The sequence below is a fragment of the Musca vetustissima genome, unplaced genomic scaffold, assembly GCF_032173495.1.
Source record: "Musca vetustissima isolate MV318-11 ecotype Yass unplaced genomic scaffold, APGP_CSIRO_Mvet_v1 utg77271, whole genome shotgun sequence".
NCBI lineage: Eukaryota > Metazoa > Arthropoda > Insecta > Diptera > Muscidae > Musca > Musca vetustissima.
In genome coordinates this window covers 47,571-75,537 of record NW_026873053.1, presented here as the reverse complement: position 1 = coordinate 75,537, position 27,967 = coordinate 47,571, and the positions used below count along the sequence as shown (strand labels likewise).

The following is a 27,967-nucleotide window of genomic DNA, read 5'->3' as shown; positions in this document are numbered from 1 at the left end:
AAAAACCCTTTTACACACACACACACAAAGTCACAATGAGGCCCCATCTATTATCGCTTGCCTGCGTGTGCTCTGTCCTCGCTTTTGTAACAGCTGTACCATTGCCTGCCTCAAATCAGGAACTTGATGTGTTACAGATTCCACTGTCAAATGGAAAGGTAAGTGTCCATCACGATCATTGTATGCTTTTTGTATTTACTGTCCGGTAATGTACTCGCAGTATGAGGCTTATTTGCCAAAAGTGTTTTGTTATGTTTGCCATGGTAAATAAGAAAATATTTACATGTGACTTAAGTTGAACGAAAAATAAAAATAATAATCCGAAATGTGTAAGGAAAAAATTTACAACGAGGTTTAGTTGAGGAATTTGTGAAAAATAAATAAATGAATGAATACAGCAGTTTTTTGAAAGATTACATACGCTGCTAAAACAAAAGACTTAAGGCACGAACATAAATTTAAATTAAAATATCTTTTATTCAAAAAAAAAGTTGGAAACTTTTGTTGAAAAAAAAAACAATTACGAGGATTCGATGAGAAATTTGAAAGAAATAATTTTTATTAATTAATATAATAATTGATATTTGAAAGGTTATAATATACTAAAACAAAAGACTTAAGACACAAACATTAATTTTCTCTTTTATCTTTGAACGATAAAAAACTACCCTATAAAACAAAAGACTTAAGAAACAAACAGGAATCTCTAAACTTTATTTTCTCTCGTGAAAGATTAAAGAAATTCTTGGGAAGCAGAAGAAAATAAACGATAATGATTGCAGAGGATTCTTGAAGTCTATATGCCCTGCAAAACGAAGGAATTAAGAGACAAACATTTTAAAGTATGTAATATGTACTTGTATGTATACGACTTTTATTAATATTAACAGCAGTAGAAAGTCTTATACGAATGTATATTGTTTATTTGAGCTCTTATGAGACATATCGATTCTTTATGGAGCATTATGTCAAAAATTTTAAGTGTTATGAAGACTTATACCTATGTTTACGATATATTTGAGCTCTTTTATGGATTATGGTACAAATTTGAGTTCATATACGATCGTATAAGTCATATTTCACTTCTTATACAAACATGGGTTCTTATACGAACATATATTCAATTTGTTGGTCTTATACGGGTATATAATATTGATATATTCTAGCCGTATTAAGTTACACACGTATAATACATCTTTTAACCCTTATACTAGCATATACGATTTTTCTGAAATCTTATATTGATATATACTAACCGTATGAAGTCTTATAGAGAAGTATAAGATATATTTCAGTTCTTATACACAAGTATAAGACACCATTCAACCCTTATACGGATATATATACGACTTTTCTGACGTCTTTTATTGATTTTAAGTTCTTATACAAACAAATGCGGCACATTTGAGCTTTGATACGAACTTGTAAGGCATGTTTGGACTCTTATACGAACGTATATGCACCCTTTGCAGTCTTACACGAACATATACGATTTTTCTGTTGTCTAATATTGATACATTCGAGCGGTATATTGTCTTACACGGAAGTATAAAATATATTTGATTTATTATACACACGTATAAGGCACCTTTCAACCCTTATATAGTCATATATGATTTTTCTGTCGTCTAATATTTCTATATACGATACAAATGTATAAGGTATATTTGAGGTCTTATATAGACATAGATATTTTTTTTGGAGTATTATATCAATGAAGGCGTATACCTATGTATAAGTCATGTTATACGGACGTATGCGATTTACCTGAACTTTTATACGAACGTATATGATACATCTAAGTTCCATTACGGACATATATAATGTATAAAAGCCCAATGAAGTCTTATAATAACGTAAACGGGTTTCACCAAGTCTTATATCGAAATATATGAATTCAAACTGTGTGTATAAGACCACAAAAACGTCAAATATAGACATATTCCATATTTTTGAGATTGTATATCAACGTTTAATATATTTTTGAATTGTCTTATATGTATTTATATATAAGACCATAACGCGATCTATATATAGCATATTACATCTAAAACTTTTGTTTTCATATAATTCCGTCTATAATGTCATTTTGAAATTATATAATGGATGCGTTATAAATTTTAAATTCATTATCTACACATTTTTATAGCATATGAAATGACGTATACAGAAATATAAGAACTTATTGGGTCTTGTACGGACATATTAGATCATTTTAGGATTTTACTTTAACGTATAAGATGTTAGAAATCTGAAACATGTTCTATTATTGAGTATATCATATTCAGGGGTCTTTAAATATTTGAAGAGGTTAAGAGGTCATATATCCCTATAAGAATCCTTCAAGCAATGAAATATGCAATTGATTTCCTTTATTTCCTTCATTTCCTGAAGATGTATTCTATCTATATGGGATATATTATATTTCTTTACAAGATCGTCTATCACACGATGAGGTTCTTTGTTTATTAGGTCTGCCAATTCTGTAGAACGTTTCTATCCTTAAAAAAGACCTTCAATTTATAGACGAAGTTCACGTTCTATAAATCATTTATCTCTTCCATGTGTAGAATACATGTAGGTCCGTGAAGAGTAAATTTCCTAGACATTTTATCTGAAAATCTGCACCTAGTGGTGTTCCATTAACCTACTCTAAAACAAGTTTTTCTCATATTAAAAACAAATCTATGACAGATTATATCTACATTTCAAAAAATTCAGTGAACGATGATACTATTTTTTTTCAACAAATATTTACCAAGTAAACAGAAAACAAAAACAACAAATGATTCATGAGCCAAGTATTACAAACGCAAAAAATTACAAAAAATAAAAAAATCATTACGTTAAAAAATAAAAGATAAAATCTTGTTGACAAAAATTTTTTTGTTAACACTTTCCTTGTGCAAATCGAAATACTCACACATATACACACATATCGACAAAAAACAAAATAAATATTTTCTTTATTTAGCGAACAATCTTCCTGACCTCGAAAGGTTAGTATACTCTAAGTGAAACAACAGCAACAACATGAAAATAAAGTGCATAGCTATTTACCGTTTACCACCGCCACCAAAAGTCCTTCAGTTAACAATGCTATTGACCACTTTTCCTACTAACATTCGAGGCTACTGGTTTGGATGGTTAGCTGTTGGTTGTGTGTTTATTTCTTAGGCAAGGGTTAACACAATCACAACAGCGGCAAAAATTTCCTTTTACTGCAAAAGCAAAAAAACACCGAAAAATACCTCCCGCTTCACAGAAATTCAGGTCTCTAGGCCCAGTTAATAACAAACCAAACAAAACCAGTTCCTGACTTACCTCTCCATGCAAAGGAGATTGTTTTTTATTTTAAATTTTTCTTGTAGTTTGTTTTAATTTTTTGTTTCTTTCTTAATATGTATAGTTAAGATTGAAAAAGAAACAAAAAAAATCGTACCGAAATTGAAAGTAAGTTTCCATAGTTTACAAAAAAAACAAAAATTGAGCTTTAGCAGTTATTTTTCAAGAGTATTTTTCCATTAACTGCAATCGTTTTTTTCTGTTTCTGCCAAGCAGCCTGGCAGTTGCCAGCTACCGCCACATTATTACAATAACATTAACGTAAACCGGCTTACAAATTTTATGCGGCACACAAAATTTAACGCCTTACTTAGTTCGTGTAGTTCGAAACGAAAAATCAGCTGCTTTTCGTTACAAAGAAAATGCTAGAGACACCATTTGTAATCGGTCGTCATTCGTCTGTCGTGATTTGACAACAATCGTTATGTTCGAATCGGCGGCGGTGCTACCTGGTTTTAATTTTCTTGTAGGTGATTTTCTGCCCCAGTGCTCTCTGGCTGTGGCACTGCTCTAGTCGTTTGGATACGTTCCTCTGTTGTCAATGTGATTATTTAATTACAACACAAATTGTTGTTGTTGCTGCTGCTGTTGTTGCCACTGTCAGCCAAATTAAACAATATTCTTTACGTATGTAATAATAATCGCCCGACTTGTTAGCTGGTTGCAGCAGTGGTATGGTAAGGATTGGGAGCTTAGGGGGAAGTATGGCGCCTTTTTTCCCAATGCTTCATCTATGTACCAATGTGTGTGTGTTTAACTTGTTCATGCATATGTTTGTTTATTGGCCTATTACTACACACCCAGCCGAGCTATTGTTTTCAATCTGCCTCGCTTTTGCTATTGTTAGTTAACAGGCCAATAGTTCAGTTGGATCATTTGATTGGCAAACCCCGACACCGATTTATATCGGAAGCAGTACTTATGTATTGGTAAACGTTTTGTAGTTATTTTTTTCTCATTTCTTGAAAGTTATATGGTAATATTTAATTGACGCTAAAGTACAAAGAAAAAATTTGAGACGGATAATAACGTAATGCCTGACAACAGCCGATCTATGGGAGAGGTGGTCCATTGATAGCAAAAATCTTTTGGGAAAGATTTTCCATTAGTTTGGTATTAGTAGAGGTATTCTTTAAATATAGGAGGTATTCTATACAGATAAGAGGTCTTATATATATATAGAAGAGGTCTTCTATCCATAGAAGAGATCTTCCATTAATATAGAACAGGTATTTTATCCATAAAATATGTCTTCTATAAATAGAAAAGGTCTTCTATAAATAGAAGAGGTCTTCTATACATAGAAGAGGTCTTCTATACATAGAAGAGATCTTCTATACAGAGAAGGGGTCTTCTATACATAGAAGAGGTCTTCTATACAGAGAAGAGGTGTTCTATTCATGGAAGGGGTCTTCTATTCATAGAAGGGGTCTTCTAATCATAGAAGAGATCTTCCATGCATATAGAATAGGTATTTTATCTATAAAATATGTCTTCTATAAATATAAGAGGTATTCTATAGATAGAAGAGGTCTTCTATACATGAAGAGGTGTTCTATTCATGGAAGGGGTCTTCTATTCATAGAAGGGGTCTTCTTTACATAGAAGAGGGCTTCTATACATGGAAGAGGTCTTCTCTACATAGAAAAGCTCTTCTATTCATAGAAGGGGTCTTCTAATCATAGAAGAGATCTTCCATGCATATAGAATAGGTATTTTATCTATAAAAGATGTCGTCTATAAATAGAAAAGGTCTTCTATAAATATAAGAGGTATTCTATACATAGAAGAGGCCTTCTATACATAGAAGAGGCCTTCTATACATAGAAGAGGCCTTCTATACATAGAAGAGGTATTCTATACATAGAAGAGGCCTTCTATACATAGAAGAGGCCTTCTCAACATAGAAGAGCTCTTCTATATACAGAAGAGATCTCCTATATATAGAAGAGGTCTTCTGTAAATAAATGACGTCATCCATAAATTGAAGAGATGAGTTCTTCTATAAATTGAACAGACATAAAAAAGAACTATTATGGACCTTAGCTTGAAAAAAAAAATATTCCTTAAAAATCCTCATCTTAAATATATGCCTTAAAACTCCTCATCTTTAACAATTTCGTACTTTGTATGGCCTTTGAAAAATGTCTTCTTTAAAAAATCTACGTCTTGAATGACCACGCTTTGGTTGGTATTTGAAAAAAAAAGTCTTCTTTAAAAAATCCAAGCCTTGATTGGCTTTTGAAAAATATTTGTTTTAATCCACGCCTTGGTTGGCCTTTTAGAAAACGTTTTTTTTTTTCAAATCCACGGTTTGGTTGACCTTTTAAAAATGTTTTTTTTTTAAATCCACGGCTTGGTTGGCCTTCGAAGAAATATCTTTTTAAAAATCCACGTCTATTTTGGGCTTTTAAAAATCCACGCCTCTTATTCTTATTCTTCTTTAAAAAATCCACCCCTTTAGTTTTCCTTTGAAAAAAATCTTCTTACAAATATAAAATACTCATTTAAAAACAGTTTCTTAAAGCCCTTAAAAATATTTATTACAAAAAAATTAAGAATTGAAATTTTGTTAATCATTTTATCACAAAAGCATAGAAAATCCTCACATACTTTGTGCGTAATATTCATAATAATTATTATATAATAAGCTATTTTTTAGGCCATAAAAATATCAAATCACTTCGAAGTTGAGGGTACACTCACGCTTTTTTATTCCAAGAAAAATAAAAAATGTGAGTGTTCAGATAGGTTTGTGATCGCTGTGCTAGTTAAAACAAAAATAAAAAATAAACCAAAAAACAAGTATGTCTAGCCATGTAATAAACATTATGCAGCCATAAAAAATATTACCAACAAAAAACATTAAAAATAAATCATCGTAAGGGGGATTTTATAAAAACATAAACGTATTTTTATGATTTTTTTAATATTTTTTGTAAAAAAATTCTTTCTATGAGTATTTCAAATAATTATCTATGGATGATATGTTGATTATTGGACCATTCACAGATTTTCAAATCCATACAAAAAAATATATATGCATGCTTTTAATTGTTGCTGAGAATCGCCAACTAAAACTCGTTATATTGCAGTTTTTCTGGGGTGATTTGCCAGGCATTGTAATTATGTCCGAATTGCCAATAATTATGTTTAATTAAAGACAATTTGTTAATTTTATACAATTATCAAATCATAAGATACAATGTACGATGATGGGAAATCGAAATTCAAAATTCTGTGAATTTTTTTATTGAGCTGAATTTTAATAATTGCCTTCTTTTCAAATTGTGGTCAATTGCTATTGAACTTTGAACGTTCTAAGTTCAGATCAAAAGTCAAAAGGAGGTGCCACGTAATTTGGATTTTAAGAAGTGTAATTATTTGTTTTTATAGATTAATACCATACATAGAAATCCAAATTTTTTATTAATTTAATAAAAATCCAAATTCCATTTTTTGTTTACATATTTTTCTTCCCATTGAAAAAAATATTTGGGAAATCCAAACAGAAAATACCAGTCCACCATAAATCTCTATGACTCAATAGGATATTTTTATCCACTTTTTTTTCTTTCTTTCTCCTTTTCCACAAAAGTGGTCAGCTAACTGGTTTGTGATTGAACATTATTTTGACACACATTTTTACTCAATGACATAAATACCCATATCCCCGCAAAATGTGCAAGTTTTACTTGCACTTTCAGCTGGTAAAAAAAATCACCATGAAAAAATTAAAAAATAAAGAACTGGTTGGTCTCAATTCCATGAATGTTAAATTTTGAGCAAATGTTTTGTAAAGAAAAAATCAAACATGTGAGTTGATTATTTAATAAAGTAAAAAACGAAAAAATAATAATTAAAGAAATATATATACAATACTCGTATACATTGTAAGGCAAAACCATTGACATGAAAGAAAATACCGAGGCAATTTTAAAGAGAATAATTAATGAAGGGGATTTAGAAAAAAATATATGTTTTAAAGTTTTGTTTTTTATATCTATTTGTCAAAAATAATTACTCAAAGACAAAATAAAACTCATTGAATCGAGTTTAAATTAAAAATCAAACACACTTTATGTGTGAGAATTTTATCACATGGGAATTTCCTTGATAGTGGTCAGCAAGGCGCAGTAATTATTTGCATTTTTTATATATACATTTAAAATTCTATAATCGTTTTAAGGAAATAAAATGTCGTGTAGAAAAAAACCTGAGATGTTTTGCAAAAAAAAAAAACAATGAAGATAGAGCCGATTAACATTATTAATATTCAAAAAAGTAACATTTGATAAGACAATACAATGAGGAAGGGCAAAGTGTTTTGAATACACTGCACCCTTATTTTTTATTTTTAGTTTTTTTTTTTTTTAATATAGACGCCAGGCGCTCTAGAATGAATCAGGAAAACTGATTACAGGAAATTATTATGTTGAATATTAATTTGTTTTTTTTCGAATGCAATACATAAACTTATTGAAAATCAAAATATTTCGAAATTTTTAGATATTGTATCAAAAATAAAAAATAAGGAAGGTCTTCAAATTCTTTATCTTTTATACGAGAGCTACACACTCCCAGAGAAACGTGTCAAAATTTGAAACCGATTGGATTATTAGTTTTTGAGTTATCTTGCCATTCGTTTTGATTTAAAGTTTGAAAGCCCTTTAGCCGTCACTTGATGCTAACACAATAAATCGATATCTTTAAGAAGGGATTTTCACTTGTTTTGACATTCTAGAATTTGAGAATTTTAAATCAAAAAAAATTTTGACACCGAGAATGGGGGGGTCCCCTTAAGTGTAACAATGTCTTATAAAGCATAGCCTATTTATTCTATACAATGTTCTTATCACCAAATTCTTTCATTTTCACACAGTGTTGCCAAAACTTTGTTGAGAAAAAATTGTTGATTTTGTTGAAAAAATTGCTAGAAAGTGCTAAAAATGTTTAAAAAGTGCCAGAAAAAAGTGCTAAATAATTATGGAACAAAGTCGTTTATAATTAATAATGAAATATTAACTCAATTATTCTTAATGGCTATTCTTTGCCGATTTAGACATATCCGTCCGATTGAGCTCGCAATATTGAAGACAGAGCTTTGGAATTTCGCACATACATTGCTACTACTCCTCAGACATTTAGTATTGGAAATGGAATATATCGGTCTCTTTATGGTGTACCCAAAATGATACCCCAATGTTCTATTTCTTGAAGCTTTTGGACACATTTTTCTTACCAAAAATTAAAAATGGATTCCATGCGAATAAAAAACTTCTTTCTAGAAAGATTCCAACATGAATCATGTTCATGATTTTTACATCGTCCTTATACAATGGACCGCTTAATTTGATACTTCATTTTCCCAAATAAACATTTTACTAGCAGTCACCATATGAACTACCCCAAAAATTATTTAAGAAATTTTAAATGTACGGCTCCTGCTGGATAGTATAATTAAGTTCGGAAAACATAGGAAAATTTTAATGCGTCAATATGAAATCGAAAAGTGCCATTTTTTTGGAATAAAACCAAAAATTATAAAAAAATTCCTGAAAAATAAAATAATGCTAAGAAGTGCTAGGTGCTAGATCACTTTTTCAGTGCTAAACGAGTTTAAAAAGTGCTAAATCTAGCACTAAAAGTGCTAAATTGGCAACACTGCCCACAACCCTGTGAGCGTTATAGCCTAGACAGACGACAGCCTTAATTTGCATTAACAGCCTTAATTCAAATTAACTTGTACATTATCCTCATTTTTATGTGTTGTTAATGCACAAAATCAATTTGAATTTATACTGAATTAGGCAATTTCAATATGGCAATGCTGTCGAAAATTAATTGTTTCTTGTCAAATTTATATATATTTATGAAAATAAAAATAAGAAATGAAGGCAAATTTCAACCATTTTTGCTATTTCTCCTTTATGTCATGTATCTATTTCCTAAAGATGTAATCCCGAAAAATATCGAAACAAATGTAAAAAATGTTCATCCTACACACAGACAAACAATTGTATTGAAGCAAAAAACTGTTTCGTAATAGCAGAAACTCTCGTCTGTCAGGGGTAAATATTAATTCAAATTAAAAATTTTTTAATGCAAATTAAGGCTGTCGTCTGTCTATGGTATTAGAGTGTGTCATAATTATCACAACAGTGATCCTAAGGGGCACTCTTCTAATACAACTACTCCCAACAGCGGATCGTAAAATCCCTCGATTGTGCGACCCTATCACTTTACATGGCAACAAAATGCGAGCAACATTTACTTAGTATACACAAATAATGACAAAAATTTATAGATAAAATATATAAATACATACCTCTATCTCTAGCTATGCCTATAAGGTGTTCTGATTTCTGGAATTATGTCCTTTGCTGGATATGTAGTCATGACATTTCTTTCCTTCCTCTGGTGGGTCGCAGCACGACCGTTCCAAAAATATTGAAAACAACTACACAACCTATAGAATTGGTTGCTACATAAATTCTGATCTTATTGTAAAATATATATTTTTTAAGAACTAATTAAACTGATCTTACTTAGGCTAATTTTCCTTTACCAAATTAAATCTTACTCCTTTGACAAGGAGCCTTCACAGCTGAGCAATAATGTCATCACAATCGAATTGCAAACTGCAGATGCATCAATTCATTCACCAAACTTCAATTTGTAAGACAGGTTTTAATATCCAACGTCACTTTCAAAAATCCATTTTCAAAAATGCCAGTGGACATCTATTCAATTAAAATTACAACTGGGTGACACAGATGCACAGAAACACAAAAATTCAATCGTTTATGAAATAAAAAAAAAAATCTCGCCATAAAATACCAACATTTGAACTCGATCATAAATCATAAAAGCAACAGACATATAACACGAACTAAAAATGTTTTTCGTTTTTGTTGCAATTTACAATAATTACAAAGTTTAATGTGATTTGTTGTTGCTGTTGTTATCGACAGATCATTTTCAAAATGAATAAATAGACACGTAGCAGCCAGACATTAAATATCGTTGCTAATAACAATTCAATGAATTTATGTTAATAACTAAATTTATTACACATTTTTCATGTGTCTGAGGAAGGTCTTTAAAACCGAGGATGAATGGTGCCCAAACCTTTATTTAAAAACAAAACCCTTAGCTCTTTTTTATGGTTATTGATTTTTTTGCAGATTGTGTTTCATAGAATTAATTTATTGCAAAGAACCTTCTCACCCCATCCATCGTATTTAGTTTAGTGTTTAATATAAAATAATCTCGGTTAAGGCCACGTATTTTAATAACTTTTAAAATAATCGATTGGTGGATTATGTGTTTAATATTGGAATGCAATTTTACAATTGCATGAAATCGTTTCGATTGATAAATATTTAAACGTCAGAAAGAGGGGTTATTATGAAGGTAATTGTGGCTATAACTTCGTATAAACAATAAAAAAATATCATACTTAATAGCTACAAAATAAATTATGTTTGAAAATATTATTCGTTATAGGGTATAAAAGTGAGAGATCATCACTTTATTTCAGTAAAATACCATCGAAATTCAAAAAAAGAGGAAAATTCTTCTAACTAATACGCAGAGTCTTTGTGCGAACATCAGATATACACTTACTTTAGGATAATATATAATATGTATATAGCAGTGGCTTCTTTTTAGATATTTCAGATACCTCAGAGCAAAATTTCAGCAAATGCGTATGTTAAACAAATTATTCTAATATTCTATCCATCATTCTTTTATATTATCATTATATTCATAGTCTTGGGCAATCTCTTTCCGTTCGGTGATCGAACAAACTAGATCATTTTTCAAAAATCGTAAATAATGATTACCTTTCACAATCATTCGAAGGACTTTCATATCTATTTTCTCCACTTTTCTAATGGGTGGTGTTTGCGCTTCAGTTGTTGTTTCGGACACCTTTTCTTCTTATTCGTGGTTTCCAGCTCCACGGTTGTCTATGGGGGTGATTTGCTTTTAACACTACTGCAGCATTTGATCTTTTAAGCACCGCACAATATATTACACGTACCTTCATTCAAATTAACAGATTCTATATGAAATTGTTATTATTTGAGGCCAAGGTGTAGAAGAAAATACAATGTCGTTCAGTGATCGACGGCGTTCATCGAACAAAGTCGTTGGGTGAGCAACGTCGTTCAGAGACCGACTGAGTTTGGTAAACAAAATCGTTCAGTGAACGACAATAATAAAAACTGAACTATGTCCTTCAGTGGACTGACTCGTTCAATTGAACTAGGTTGTTCACGAACAAGACTAATATTCCATAAAATTAACCACAATTAGGCTACTGCCTCGCTTACATTGAATACGTCATCCCGACAGAATTTATTTACAAATTCCTTCCATTCAGCCTATATTACATATTTTAATCTATAAAGAAGAGTCGTTCCGGAACGAACTAGTTCAGTGGAACTATTCTGCAAAAGGAACGATCGGCAGTATTCCAGGTTGTTTCGTTCAACTAATACTTTTTTGCCCAGTCGAACCTCCTCAAGAACGTGATTGCCCATCTCTAGTAATCTCACGTTGTTTTTATAGCCTCCTACAAGAGTAGGCTCTAGGTGCACTTCATACCAAAAAGTATATCCCTGTTTACATTATGCATATGTATCAAAACGAAAACATTAGCTGCGCCAAATGGACTACCTATTTATTGTGCCAAGAGCTAAATCTAAGCGTTCATTGATCAAATTACCTGACGTGTAAAATATAAATATGGAACTATTTGACATACCTTGTTCCTTTTGCGAAGCGAACGGAAAAGGTCGGACCACTCCAGGATCGAGACTTTCCAGCTATAAGAAATTGCTGGTAATTTTGTGCCAGAGACTAGACGCTTAATACCAGCGATATTTATTCCATTTAGTTGACCTTTAATTTTCAATATTCGAAAAGCAGAGGTTTCGCTGGACGGATTACCGTTTAGATGTAGAGGTTGAAACTTAATCATAAAATTGTTTCTAAATGTTTATGATATAATTTATTTTAAACCAAAATATTTAATTTAATGAAAAACCATTCCCTCATTTATTATTAAAAAAGTCTCATTAAAATTAAAACGATGTAATTTCACGTTAATCTCTCCGAACTTTATTAAATCATCCTTCAATTATAACTGCCAACAAATAAACCCGAAAATTATGAACTCTCTACAATTACCCAGCTCCATTACTTATATTATTTCAGCAAAATAAAGTGAAAGTACAATTTTTATTTTGTAATTGTATTAAATTTATTTTTCTTAGTGTTAAATAGGACACAAAACCTTAAATCACCATAACGAACAAAAACAAAAGTGATGAATTGCGATGTGATGTAATATTTCATTTTGTTTTACTTAACATTTTGTTCAAAAATCTTAAACTTTCAATGGGATGGATGCTGGCGGGGAAGTTCGGTTGGTTTTAAAGAGGAAGAAACAAAGTAAATAAAATACTTTTTTAAACACCTACGTCATAGGAGGGTTTTTTAGTTGAAAACACTTAAAATGAAACAAATGTGGTTTATTATCTGTCAGAAAACGAAAAAAATATCGTACGTGAGTGACATATATAAAAATGGAACGTGGATATTTTAAAAAATAATTCCCAGAATTTCGTATTTTCTGTGCACGTGATAATTTAGTCAAATCCTGTTTAATTTACATAATTTATGCATCAGGACAGGATTCAATATTTTTTATCAGATCATGTAAGAATTTTTAAAGTTGGATATACTTTGAATTGAATGACTTCTCCTTGGGCAATCTCGTTCAGTTCAGTGATCGAACGAACTAGATCATTTTTGTGAAAGTGAACTAGGTCGTCCATCTCGTTCAGTTGCTTATATCGTTCAAATGGTTACTCAGTTCAATTGGCATGACAGCGTATTTTAATTAAGTTCTGGCAGTTCAACCAACCGTAAAGACTGATTGCCTTTCACAATCATTCAAAGGGTTTTCCTATCTGTTTTCTCCACTTTGTTAATGGGTGGTGGCCGATGGTATAACTCTCATATATTTGGCTGCACACTTGTTGTTCCAGACACCTTTGTATCTTTTCCGTGGTTGGCAGCTCCAATGTTGTCTATGGGAGTGCTTTGCTTTTAAATGCCGCTTCATGTTTTTACTGACCCTCCAACTATACGTAAAACACTACTGCAGCATTTGATCTTTTAAGCACCGCACTCAATGAAATGGGACATGAATATATTACACCTACCTTCATAGAATTTAACAGATTCTATATGAAATTGTTCTTATTTGACGCCGTTCAGTTGATCAAAGTCAGTGCACCTGAAGGTTTAGAAGAAAACACAATGTCGTTCAGTGACCGACGGCGTCCATTGAGCAAAGTCGTTCAGTGAGCAACGTCGTTTAGTGACCGACTGAGTCTGGTAAACAAAATAGCTCGTTCAGTGGACTGACTCGTTCAATTGAACTAGGTCGTTCACGAATGACCCAAGACTACTCTTAATTCTACATTTGTTATCGAAATTACGGTTAGATTTTTAATCATATAGAAAACAGCTGATCACAATTTAAGGTAGTTGCCACATTGAGTTTTCTGTTTAAATTATTTACTACGGTTCCAAAAATAATAAGTAAATTAAATATAAATGTTGAATTTTTAACTAAACAACATCTATTACAAAAATGTTCCCACAATTATTTATTTTTTTGTTTAATTGTTAATCTTTTTTAACATTCAACTCCACCTACAATAATTAAATAATCTCAAAATCTATCTCTATAATTAACAAATTAATTAACACCTCATCATGTGAATGAACCCATTAGTCTAACGCCTTTGTTTATAAATCATGGGGCCACCACCATCGTCTAAACATACATATATCAAAAAAGCTTAATGTTCATTTGACATAATACTAGGCGGCAGTATGACACGAGCCAACAAGAGAGCTAAAAACTCCCACGATTCTAAACAATAATAACAATTGCTATTGTTTGAGATGATGACGACAACAGACAACAACAAAAGCAGAAATACAAATCATAGACTACAGTGAACATGAAATCTAAATGATCGTTAAGCATCCATTCATCCAACACCTCACTCCATGCTTGGTACTTTTTGTCGCTCCTCTCTCGCTCTCTATTGTTCCTCAGTAAATAATGGCAATGTAAATTTACACTAAAGCCTCGATATACGCAAAAACCAAAATTTTTCTAGAGCTGAGATGTTTCGTTTCAGCAGAATTATTCCGCAAAAGGAGCGATAGGTACTAAATCCAATACTTTCGTTCATATAGTTCCTTTTGCTCCTGTCGTTCATTCCTCTAGTTCTTTTCAATCAAATCGAAAAACAAGTCCATTGTCCATTTCATGGTAGGCAGAGCTCTAAAGGCCAAATTCAAATACTGCAGTAGTGTTTTAAATATATCTGGAGGGCCAGTTAATAATTTGAACAAAACTTAGTTTTTGTTGATGGAAAACCTACAAGAATCTTCTATTAACCCAAATAACGCCAGAGATTTTTACTTCAAAATCATAAATTGAATTCTAAAACTATGATTACTTTAATAAAGTTCATGTTTTATCATGCAACTAAATTTGCAACTTGCAACTTGTAATTTTTGGTGTTATTTTATAAGGACGGTGGCGCTAAATGAGTCAGTTGTTCTTCCGATTTGATTTTTGCTTTATAAGCTTTTAAAAGCTACCAATTTTTGGTAACAATAAATAAGCAGCTGATTATCAGCTGATCGCATTAACAAATGATAAACAGCTTACCACATATTAGGGTAGTTCCCACTTAAAGATTTCTTTATTTATATTCCGAAAGTGAGTTTTCTGCAAAAATTGTCACAGTTGTCTAAAGTAATACAATATAATTGTATATATAATGTTTTACAAAATTTGTTTTTCAAATTACATTATCGTTGCTTTTTTTTCTTTAGAGGTTTCCTTTGACTATAGACTGACAAGGAAAATTACTATGGCAAATAGCCCCCCAGCTACTGAAAAGCAAAAGTGAAAATTAAATGTAATTGTTAGTGACTTTGTGTTAACATATTTTTGTTAGTATAAGTAAGGAAATTTGTTGGAGAAACTTTGTTTTCTCTCAAGACTTGAGATGACAAATTCAATGGCTGAACATTTTCATGTTAACACTTGTCTGCAATAAGGAAGTGGAAAAACAATAATAATACGTTTACATTGTACCGGGTTTCGTAAACCCAGTGGGTATAAATTGTCAATTTCATTATATATATATGTCAAATAAATCTCTTAAAGTAGGTTAACCCGGTACAAATAAATGCCGTATAAGGACAAATAATCTTTATTTTTTAAATCCACTCGATATCAAATTTGAATTCCATAGCGTATCTTAGTATAAAATTAAATGGATGTATGGATACGATGCGCTATATGTATATTTCGTAGTCTAAGAACCCGTTAGCAGTTGTTCTGTTAACAGATCTAAGAATAAAGATACAAGACACAATCGATATTTTGAAATATTAACCATCCAAAATGATTTACAAATATTTGTAGATCATGTCTATTTCTCAAGATAGCCTACTCTTTGGAATTTGCGTTTTTTAAATTTCATAAGAAAATTTTAAAACTCAATCCACCCTTTGGTCTCCAATGGGTTAACACATCACAAAATTTAAATGATTCATTGTCTAACTATTCCAAAGCATACATAATTTAATTAACCATAAACCAATTACAATTCAATACAATTACTAATGACGTCAATTAATTATAGCAAGACAATAAAAAATGTTTTTGTTCGGAGCATTGAACAAATATCACACGTTGCCCTGACTTCATGGGCATATCAATTTCCATGATAATTGTAATGAGTCGCAGTGGACGCACAAATATGTGAAGAATATTTAATTTAGTTTTGTTATTTAAAAAAAAAAAACAGCAGAGAGAATACAAAAATGTGTGACTCTTATTCCCTCTGATATGTCAGTTAAGTTCCGTATATAGGAATTCTCCAGATTATTTAGATAGACTGATTATTCAAAGTGACTTTGGGCCTTAGTTGTATTAGATCTGCATAAATGACTGATTCAAACCCATTTCAGCTAAAGACTTTAAGAGATTACTAATAATTGCAAACCATTGGATGATGATCGAATACCCTCTCGCGTAGATTTTGTTCATATATTCCTTGAAATGCGATTTATCCATTTGCATGATTTAATCCAGAGGAGATTTGTTAACCTGCCCAAGGTTATTTGATTAGCCCCAGTTGTATCGACTCACATTAGTCTGATTCAATCTGCCGCCGTAACTCCCGCTCCAATACATATTTAGCACGCTTGTGACAGTACATTTGTTCCATAAGCCGAGCTTAAAAACGATTTCCAGGCAACTTGTGGGCAACTCTTTCAATTAAAAAGACCATGTTCCAAAATGTTGTCTTCTACTTGATCTTTCCACCGAATTCGTTGCCTTCCCCTTCTACGTGAACAATCACTTGGCTTTTATATGTATTTTTTGCTGAGGCATCCTCATTCATTCTCACAACATACCTAGTCAACGTAGTCGCTGCAGCTCGATACATCTGTCTATGTCCGAGAATAGATGATACAATTCATGGTTCATTCGACGGCGATATTCACCGTCAACGCCCATCTGCCCATTGACCTTTCGGAGAATTTTTCTCTCAAACACTCCAAGAGCTCATCCGCTTGCACAAGTATCCATGCTTCAGATCCATATAACAGTACGGGTAGTATCAGCGTCTTGAAGCGTGTGAGTTTGGTCTGGCGGGAGGAACCTTATTTTTGAATTGCTTACTCAGATTATATATTATAGATTATATATATATTATAGATTATAGACTATCACGAAGCTGAAATTTTTAAGTTCCACAGTGGACGTCTTGGTCTTCTCGCCATTTACTGCCACTTCTGACCCCTTCTCAATTCCAATGACTCCAGCTCCAATAGCGTATATTAAATGTGTTATACTATAGATTGTTATTACCGGTGGAGTTAATATATTAATGTCGACTCATTCCGGAACGAACTAGTTTTAAGGAACTATTCTGCAAAAGGAAAAATCGGTAATAGACCCGGTTCTTCCATTTATCTAGTTCTTTTGCTGCAGTCGCTTATTTTTGCTTTTGTTCATTTAGGTCCTTCTGATCCAATCCTTCATCCAGATTTTCCCGTTTATTTAAAGAAAAGGAACTGAATGAATAACCTAGTTCATTTTGCGGAGTGAACCGAATTGATTGATCTTCCATTCATAGATACTTGTATTTATGCATAGGTACTTCATATTTAAACCTGCTCCAGTACTCTTCAAAGAGAGTTGTTGTAGGCCGATACGATTACTTTGAACTAATTAGAATGCTTAAAGCAGTCTCCAAACGCCTAAATATTGCGGAACGAATAAGACAGAACGGCTTCTGGACAGAAAATTATCGCTTTAGAGATGTTTACTCTACCCTCAGGGTTTTATTTTAACCTCAGATTTTTTATTTTATCCTCATATTAATAAAATATTTCTTCTATTCTTTCCAGGAATTGGATGTTCTAACACTGGGTGCCAATGATCAAGAACAATTAATTGCAGAACGTAATAAGCGAACAATTGGTTTACTACGTGAACTGTTTCCCGATTTAACTAAGGTAAGCGAGTAACCGTGCTATTTGTTTTCAGAAAATAAAAAGTAACCACATTAGCATAGATAAGCATTGTGATCATTACTAATCTTAAAAAAAGTAAATAAGAGCGCATTTGCAATTGTAGTTGGTAAGATAGAGCACACACTGTAAACCTGTAGGATATTTAAAAAAAATATAACACGTGTACAGCACCAAATAATAATTGATTAGGGTGCGCTAGATTGACACATGTCATGTGCGACATGATTTGTGTGACAATCAAAACCAAAGAAGAAGAAAAAACGAAAATATTCCAATGGCGTTTATTTCTTGTTATTGTCAGCTAATAAACCAGGAAATAGATCGCTATGTTAATAGACTGTTAGTACAAGTGGGTCCCACGATTTTGGGTACCGCACTTAATCCCAGCCTTGGTGCACCACCATCCCCCATAGGCGACGAAGAGCCAGCTATTAATGTTACCACACCGGCAAATTTAACTGAATTCGAACCAGATGAAGAATTTGAAACACAACGGACAAATACACAAAATGGAAGTGGAGATAAAAAATAAAAAACTAAATGGAAAACAAAAGAAAAACAATTGGCAAACAAATTATGAATTGGCATCACTCTTTTAGAAATGAAAACCAAATCAATTGGCAATCCTAGCTTTACAATGATTGGCAACATAGATTGGCATACGTCATGCATATGAAATTAAACTTGGCAGCACCTTTTCAAACGGAAAAAACTGGCAACAAAATATTGTAACTAATGAATTTAAAAATAAGAACAAGAGGTACTGTTTTCCAAAAAAAAACTACAAGGATAAACACAATGAAATGTCGAAGAAATTGACAAAATAAATACACATATGTACACATAGCAATTAAATACTAATTTAGTTAAACGGGAAAGAGAAATCCCAAAAAACCCCAAATACGAAATGGGGAATATTTTAAAATTAATGGTTTATTAGTTTATCTCACACAAACAATTCACCTTGAATTGTTAAGATACACCTCAACCCACCTTGTATTTTGCATGATCTTGCCAAAACCTCCACCCACCCTTGAACATTTACACTACAACAACCATTTAACATATTCGCAAAATTGAAATCAATCAAAAATATTGGCAAACAATTCATCCGAAACTCCACACAAGGTCATCAGTAGTTTTTGGAAACATAGAATTTTTTGAAATTTTATAAAAACCCTTTTTCCTTCCCTTTTGAAACGAAAAAAAACAACAACAAAAATCCAATCCAATTTTGTATAGACCATAGATGATATAGTAAATCGTATTATTGCCCAAGTGATAAGAGTTGCAGGTCCAGATGTATTGCGTGCCGTATTGGGCAATCGTAGTTCAACGCCACGTACCAATATTGATGCCGATTTCGACGACGATGATGATGAAGATGACGACGATGTGGGTTCAAATAATTCCATTGATAATGGCAATAAAGCCACGACAGAGGGGAATGGCAACACCAGCAATTCTGGTGGTACTGATGATAATACCCGTGTAAAAATCGATTTACCCACATTTCCACCACAGGCCAGTGATGCAAGCAATGTGAGTTCGAGAAATAGTGAAACAAGTTCCTCCTCAATATCCTCTGTAACCAGCCGTCCAAATACTAGTTCCTCGTCCAGCACGACAACAACAACCTCTACTACCACTGAAACTCCAACTACCACAACCACAACTACCACTGAAATTCCAACCACCACCACAACTACTACCGAAATTCCAACTACCACAACCACACCATCAAGTCCCATTTACATTGTACCCCAAAGAACAACTAGAGATAATCCTCCAGCCACCACTACCTCCACCACACCCTTAGTTCCTCAATTTTCTACTCCAATCAAAGTAGTACTAAAATTCCCACCTTCCCCACACAACGTAATCCTCCAATTTCGGATATTATTTTAACCAATTCCCTTAATAATTTCCCCACACCCTCGACAACAACAACCATTTCATCAAATGCCGATTTATTGCCAAATCCTCCCAATAATAATAATGCCATCCAAAGTGGCAACACTGCAGCCGGATTTGGCAATAATTTGCAATTGATGGATATTATCGATAATTTAAATCGTTTATTAAATAGTACCAATTATTTTATTGCCAGTAGAGATAATTTATCGTCTTCATCATCGCCGACAAATACAGACATCACAACAGGAATTTCGCCAACAACAACAGCTTCAACAACACCTAAAATTACCAAACTATTACCCGTCGATAATAATGTCATCAACTTAAAAAATCGAACGTACAAAACTGTTCGTTAAAGCATCATCAGCTGTAGTTTGTTTTGATATCATCAAAATCGTCTAAGCCGTACATCATTTGTTTAAAAAAATACAACTCTGTTTTATTATCAGCTGTAGTTTTGAAAAAAAAGAAATCGATTTAGAAAAATAAATACGCCGCTCTACCAAACCAAGCACCTCATCATTGGAATATAAATCAACTGCACCCATAGAGAATATATTATTTTTTTTGATTCATTACCACGTCAGCACATTTATTTTGTTTAAACTCTCTCCCTTTCTCGCTATCGGGAATTGGAGGAGAGAGTTTTTCATTAGTTTTGGGCATTTTTATATATTTAAAATACAAATTATTCATAGTTGTAATTCTCTCATTGTTTGTAGTTCCTTGTAAACATATGTTTTGGTCATATTTATTTCAAAATGGCGGCAATCAGTCAATGAAGGTTTTATAGCTCTCTTCGAGATCATTAACATAATCAGGGGTTTTATTAAATTTGAGTCGTGATCTGGGATGTGAAGGCAAATATCTCAGCACATAATTGCAACTACACATTGGCAAACATTTTAGAACTCAGGATTCTGCATTTAATAAAACTCTCTCATCATTGTAATAATGATTTTGATCGAAGCGAAGTATAAATAACCTTCATTAACTTTGTGCGCGAACAAATTATCATTTATTCTTTGTCGATAGTTTTAGTTTTAGCTGGGTAATAATATGGATTCATTCTCATTTACTAGAATTATTTTAACAATTACAAAAGGCATGAGATTTTTCCAAATTTGTTTGCCGGATCTACGCAGAAATTCAGAAAAAAATTGAATGAAAATTATACAAATTTATAGCTAATTGAACTTATGCACCTATTATATATAATGTCGAAGGACTACTTTCAATAGCTTTTCTATCCCCTTCGTTGTGTATCTCTCTATTATAATTTAGTTCATTTAAGTGAACGCGTATAGTTCAGTTCATCCGAAGAACTAGTTCCTAAATATATTTCAATTGTTCACGTAAATGAACTACTCAAAGCTTGTTTTCGGACGCCTCACAATAAAGAAAGCATTTTATTTGGGTCTAGGGGCTTTAGAAAAAGTTTGAACTATCAAATTAGACAAATTCTTCGTAGGAGATTACCTGTAAACTCACAAAACAGACTCTAAGCAATATTTAATCATGTAAGTGAAACGGATTTATTATGACTCTATATATTCTATATTAATAAGAACCTGGTCCATAGGAAGAATCCAGCGTTATGAACTAAAAACTAATCACTCGCCGCTTCTGAAACCATTGATAGGAATGTTATTCGTTCCATTCGGTATTTTCTTCAAAAGTGGGTTCATCAAAATTCCGCCATTGCAATGGGACTAGTTCTTTAATTACTATCGATATCAATTGTTCGCGTTTAAATTCACACTGAATTATTCGTTGCTCTTTTAAAAAAGTGGTTTAGTGATGGAACTAGTTCCATAATTTGGTTCATAGTTTACAACATCTGGTCCAATTTGTGTTCCGTCCGTTATTATCATTCAAAAAACTTCGATGTATATTTAATAAAGAACAAAAATTTACAATATTGACATCCATAAAAATGTATTATGGACTGAAGAAATGACTCACTCCATCAATTGATGGATCGCTTTCACTGAGTTGAGCCATCTAGTTCACGTAGATGATCGATTTTTCTCGTTTCTTTTCTAGAAAGGAACTAGTTCTCTATCCTATATAGTTCATGTATCTCTCCTTCATCGTTTTTTTATTTTTTTCAACTAGTTCCGATAGCTACGTTCTGATATGTTGATACAAATTGACAAATGCATTGGCGATTCTATGATTTCGTTTCTGAGTTCATATTATACAAGATGGCGCCCAATCAGATATACAGGTAGATAATAATGCTGCATGTAATATCGCATGCATAATGCATAACTTTTAGTGTAATCTAAAAATGGCATACAATTAGATTTTTTGCCAGACAATACAAATTATCCAAACTGTGTATCGTTTTTATAGGCAACCTTAAATACAAGTATTTAATGAAGATAATAAATTAAAAAAAAATCCTGTTCAGGATATGGCGCCCAACATATTTTGGTATGTGGTCATATATTCTAAATGCTTGTTAACAATATCAATTAAATTGGTTCCTAGTTATTAATTTCTTTAGAAAATTACCCATCCTTTTTTATAAAATTCTTTACGAATACTACTCTGAAAATATTATGCTGATGGCAAACTTTATTCAAACATCAAATTGGCGCTCAATTGTTCTTTAGCTTGACAAATGACCTGAAATGTTCGACGATATATATTAAGGAATAATAAAAATGGCGCCCAATTAAAATATTTTTAATATTTGTTTCAATAGAAAATATGTAAAGTGTGTGTGAAATTTTCTGAATTGTATAGCCCGATTCTATATTGATCTATAAGAAATGCTGTGAGACATTACGTAATTCGAGTTTTTTTGAAAAGTTTTTGTTAATTTGGGTTTAGAATTAAAAGAATAAATTCTAAAGATTATTTTCAACCTTCTATTATAAATTGTTAAGCTCTATCGTTCCTTGTCATATGTAAAAATTCACATGGCAGCATTTTCCACAGAAAAAATCAAAAATTACACTCACCACCTCTCTCTCACTCTCTCTACCCACCTCTGTTTCATCTCTTGATAATTGGCATACAATAAAAAAATTCATAATTTTTCTTTTGTTAATTTTCCCCCTTCTGCAAAAAAAAACAAACAAAAATTGCAACACTACAACAACAAAAAATACTAAATTTACCCCCACTTCCCCCAAAAAATAAAACAACACCACCATGAAATCGGAAATTCACGTTGATGTTGTAGCAAATCGATGCCCAGGCCAATATGATTATTTCGAAAGTGTTGCGCACATTGGGCCCCACAATTTTGCGTACCGCCGTTCAAGGCAACACCGCCAATCGTGCTCGTGCCAATTTCGATGCTGATTTCGATGATGACGACGATAATAGCAGTTCATCGGGTGCTACACGTGTGCAAGTTGAATTGGAAACCTTCGAACCAGAAGATGAAGATAAAGATAATGAAATAATGTATAGAAGTCCGGGTGCCAGTAGCACAGAAACAACGACTACCACAGAATCTAGCAAGAGCTCATAAATAAATAATAAAAATATATAACGCAAATGGAAAAATGTGAGTTGGAAAATTGCTGTAACCGTTTTTTGCTACAACAACAACACAAAATTTGAAGAAAACAACAACGAATTGGTTTTAATTGAATTATTTTTTTATTTTTTAAATTATTTCCACACAGAATTCCATAAATAACATATAATAAGAATTCTCACAAAAATTGGCAAATAAAACAACATCGACAAAATGACACCCTCCCAACAACAGCTACACCATACAACTTCTACGAAAATGCATCGGAATTAAATTAAAAAAAAATAATAAAATATCATTTCCTCTTTTTTTTCTTTTTATTTCCGTAATCTAACACTAACTTCCGCTAACTCGTTGTACTGTTAGGTGCTGCAATCTATTGTGTCTCTTTAGGCCTTGTCTTTTTTCCTAGGCTATTTAGACATGTATTAACAAAATCTTATTAACATAATTGTATAATTAATATTTTTTAAGATGTTTAGAAGTATTTTTGATTTCTAGTTTTTTTAGAAAATCAAAAAAACTAAAACCAAAATTCTGCAAACCCATATTGATTGATCATGATTTCTCATGCTTTTTGTTTTTCTTTTTTCTCTTTCTTTCATGCGCATAACACATTCCAAAAAAAAATCAAATCAAAATCTATCTCAAACGACTTGTGAAAAAAATAATCCAAAAATAAAAATCATCTTCAAAAATTATAACCAAAAAAATTAAATAAATGTATACAATATACATCATTATGCACGTGCATTCATAAAAAAATGTAAATGTACTTAAATTGTGTATGAACTAACCTCAAAACAAAATACGAACAAAAAAAAATTCCAAACACTCTCTACACAAAAATCTACACACACATTCCTTTAAAAAAAATGCACGGCATGGACCATCTGTTTTTTGTAAATGTCTGGTAACACCATCATTGTCATATATCTATACTACACATCCTACCTCTATCTCTCCCCTCCTCCCGTTTCTAACAAATCCCATTTCACATCACTCCCTCTCTCTCTCTATGCTATCCTATGTATATCTCTCCCCCTATCTACCTATCTCTCTCCTATCCCCTTTTTACTAACACTCTCCAAATAAAAACAAAACAATGCACGTCAACAAAAACACACACAACAACAACAATACCAAACACCAAATATTCCTGCATATGAATGTGGCAACTCTGTTGAATGTTTAACCACCACACTATATGGCAACATTGTGAATTAAAAAATAAAAACAATACGAAAAAACTTGGCCACACTTTTTTGTCAACGTTGCATGATGATGTTCTTCTGTTGCACCCACGCCCGCAAACAAAAAACCAACCTCGTCCTTATGAAAAAATCAAAAAAATGCGCCCTCCCTCAACTATCTCCCTCCTGCATGTCAACTACCCCTCTCTCTCTCCTACGCCCCTCCTCCCTAACGCAAAACCCAAATTAAATTCAATTTTAAAAGAATGGTGCCACTGATACACAAATCGATTTATCGGCCATTAATAAACAATTGGAAGAGACCATTCGCGTTGCCCGTCAAGTTAAAGAAGCTGAAGCTGCTGCTGCCGCCGCTGCTGTTTTCCAAAATGCCGAACAAAAACAACCCGCCCAATTGCCCATACCTTCGTCGCAACCAAAATTGGAAGAAACCATCCAATTGAGTTTCAACAATGAATTGAACAGCAACGATAAATCGAAATCGATTAGCAATGAATTGCAATTGAGCGAATCGAAGTCACCAGCCATCGATGAATTGTCCTTGGATTCGAATGAAGATACCGCCGATTTGGATGACAGAAATAAGAGGTAAGTCAATCAGATTTTAATTTTATAACTAATTTTGTAAAATATATCGAAGGCATAAAGGCCTAGACAGAATCAATGTTTGGGTTTCGGCGTTGAGGTTAGTGTTGCCAAAGAAAAAACAGTAAAAGTGATGCCAACCACTTGAAGGCAATGAACGCGTAAGGCGTGGATTAAAACACATTTTTTGAGAAAATCATAAGGCGGGGATTTAAAAAAATATTTTTGAGAAAATCGTAAAGCGTGGATTGTTTAAAAAATATTTTTTGGGGTTATGTGAAGGCGTGGATTTCTTTAAAAAAATATTTTTTGAGGTTATGTGAAGACGTGGATTTCTTTAAAAAAATATTTTTTGAGGTTATGTGAAGGCGTGGATTTCTTAAAAAAATATTTTTTGAGGTTATGTGAAGACGTGGATTTCTTTAAAAAAATATTTTTTGAGGTTATGTGAAGGCGTGGATTTCTTAAAAAAAAATATTTTTTGAGGTTATATGAAGGAGTAGATTTCTTTAAAAAAATATTTTTTTGGCATAGCAAAAATTTCTTTAAAAATATTTTTTGAGTTTACAACCAGGCGTGGATTTTTTAAAAAAAATATTTTTTGGCATAGCAAGAATTTCATAAATAATATTTTTTGATGATTTAAAGGCGATGCCAACCATAGTGGTGGCAACGCCACTTAGTTATTGTTTTGGCAACACCAAACCGCAACAGCGAAATACAAAAGTGGATACTGACTTCGCCTTAAAATTGGAAACCAATTTCTAGATTCTAGAAAAAAATTGATATGAAAATTATTAATTTCAAATTGTTCCTAAATCTAGAATGGGCCTCCAGTTCCATATCCATAATTTTTACCATTTGAAACCTAATAATCCATTCTTATTATTTATTAACTTTAGCATGAAAATATCTCCAATTGGTCGCAACATTTTTAACCCCATCTAATTGAAATTATTTTTTTCCAAATTTGTTTTTTCTAAATTATATATTTTTGGGTAACTACAAAAACGATAACATGTATAATCATGACTAACCCCCCGACCCACACACATACACACTCCATCCAAATATTGCTTGCCGGTTTTTATGGGTGCAAATTACTCATGTTTAGCAATATTTTCAAAAGGTTCTTGCAGTTCGGCGGTGCTGGTTTAGCTGGTGGTGCCAGTTCCGGTTCTAGTGCAGGAGGTGCTGCTGGTGGTGCCGGCGGTGCTGCCGGTTCCGGTAATTTCCTATTCGATATTGTCAGAGTAAGTATGATTTTAAACTCAAGAAATTATTAAATAAAGAAGAACCGATTTTTTTAAAATTTGAAAAAAATATTTTTTGAATACACTGCAAGGCCGGATTTTTAATATTATATTTTTATATATTTATATTTTTCTTCCTCATTCTTTAGCTTTTCTCTGGCAGTGTCCAAACACCAACTGGTGATGAAGCCGCCAACAGTGCCAACAGCGTTAGCAGTTCCTCAAGCAGCGACTCCGATAGCGATAGCCAACGTGCCAATGATGGCTACACGGAAGGTATTCCCGGCCCTGTCACCAGATTGGTTGTCTTGGCTAATCGTGGTTTGGCCAATTTGGTGCAAGATTTGATTTTGGTAAGTAGACACAAATCAATTCTTGAAAAGAAATTTATTAATAAATATTTTTGTATTTTCTCTTCCAACAGCGTGTGGCAGCCACCAGTGAGAAATTCGTCAACTTCAAGGCCAAACTTATTACAGCTCTTATTTAAGATGCATACAGCAGCATACAGTCTCCTCGCACATTTTCTATGCGTTGTTAATAATAATTATCCCAATTTTTTTATACACTCACAAAAAAAATCATTTCAAAATTAGTTAAATTCTACACCCCTGCCTGCACACTTTGTCACCGCCTTTACACCCATACAACGAACATTTTTCTTTAGAAATAAAATTGTAGTTTAACGACAAATCATAAGGATATTGAAATCTCTATAACCACCCCCACAACCACCCCTCTACCCCCTGTTAAATTGGCAGTAGATGTTAAGAAATCCGTTGGCTGCAACATTTGAACATGTTTCATCATTTGTTTTTAGTTTTATTTATTATGCAAAACAAAAAAAATTTCCTAACAAATTGATTTTCTTTTTAATTTTATGAAACATTTTCAAAAACTACACAACAAAACCCCATCATCAATAATAATAACAACAAGTCAATAATAATCAAAATGAAAAAATACAATGAAAATTTGTCATGTTGCTCTATAGTAGTTGTAAACTGCTTGTAAATATATATTTTTTGTTTATTATTTTTTATTATATATAGATTTTTTGTTTTTATATTTTTTGTAAAAAAAACTACCTACCTATATTTTCCTAATTTTTCTATTTTGTATTTTTTAAATGTAAAAAAAAAATAAAAAAATATTACAAAAAAATAAAAACTAAATATGACTGTGGTGTTTACTCTAACAAAAAAACGAAACTATTTTAGAACAACAAACAAAAATACACATAAAAAAATAATAATAAAGTTAAAGAATATAACAAAAAAACTGAGAAAGATCAAAAAATACCCAGCTGAAATTTTGAGATCCATAATTAAAACTTTTGAAGTTGTTGTCATTTTGAAAAACAAAAACCTTGTCAATTTTTAGTGAATTCCCTTAAAAAATGTTAATTTAACTCTTAAGTCATCTGGAGTTGTTTCAAAACCCCCCTCCCCTTTATTATGTATGTTTGTATTTTTTAAGTTTAAGTTGTTTCT

General features: G+C 32.2%; 1 protein-coding gene across 2 annotated transcripts; it reads left to right on the top strand.

Moving 5' to 3' along the window:
* The first annotated feature begins 3 nt into the window (after positions 1–3).
* Positions 4–27,015, top strand: LOC133322336 (uncharacterized). 2 transcript variants are annotated; one of them, XM_061531334.1, is made up of 6 exons: positions 4–158; positions 17,881–17,988; positions 24,881–25,224; positions 26,336–26,474; positions 26,624–26,827; positions 26,899–27,015. In XM_061531334.1, the coding sequence occupies exons 1-6, from the start codon at positions 36–38 to the stop codon at positions 26,962–26,964; spliced, it is 984 nt and encodes a 327-aa protein (XP_061387318.1). In that variant the 5' UTR covers positions 4–35; the 3' UTR covers positions 26,965–27,015. The 2 variants fall into 2 exon arrangements, with proteins under 2 accessions (XP_061387318.1, XP_061387326.1); XM_061531342.1 differs by having other exon boundaries at positions 26,351–26,474; positions 26,899–26,979.
* Positions 27,016–27,967: the final 952 nt, after the last annotated feature.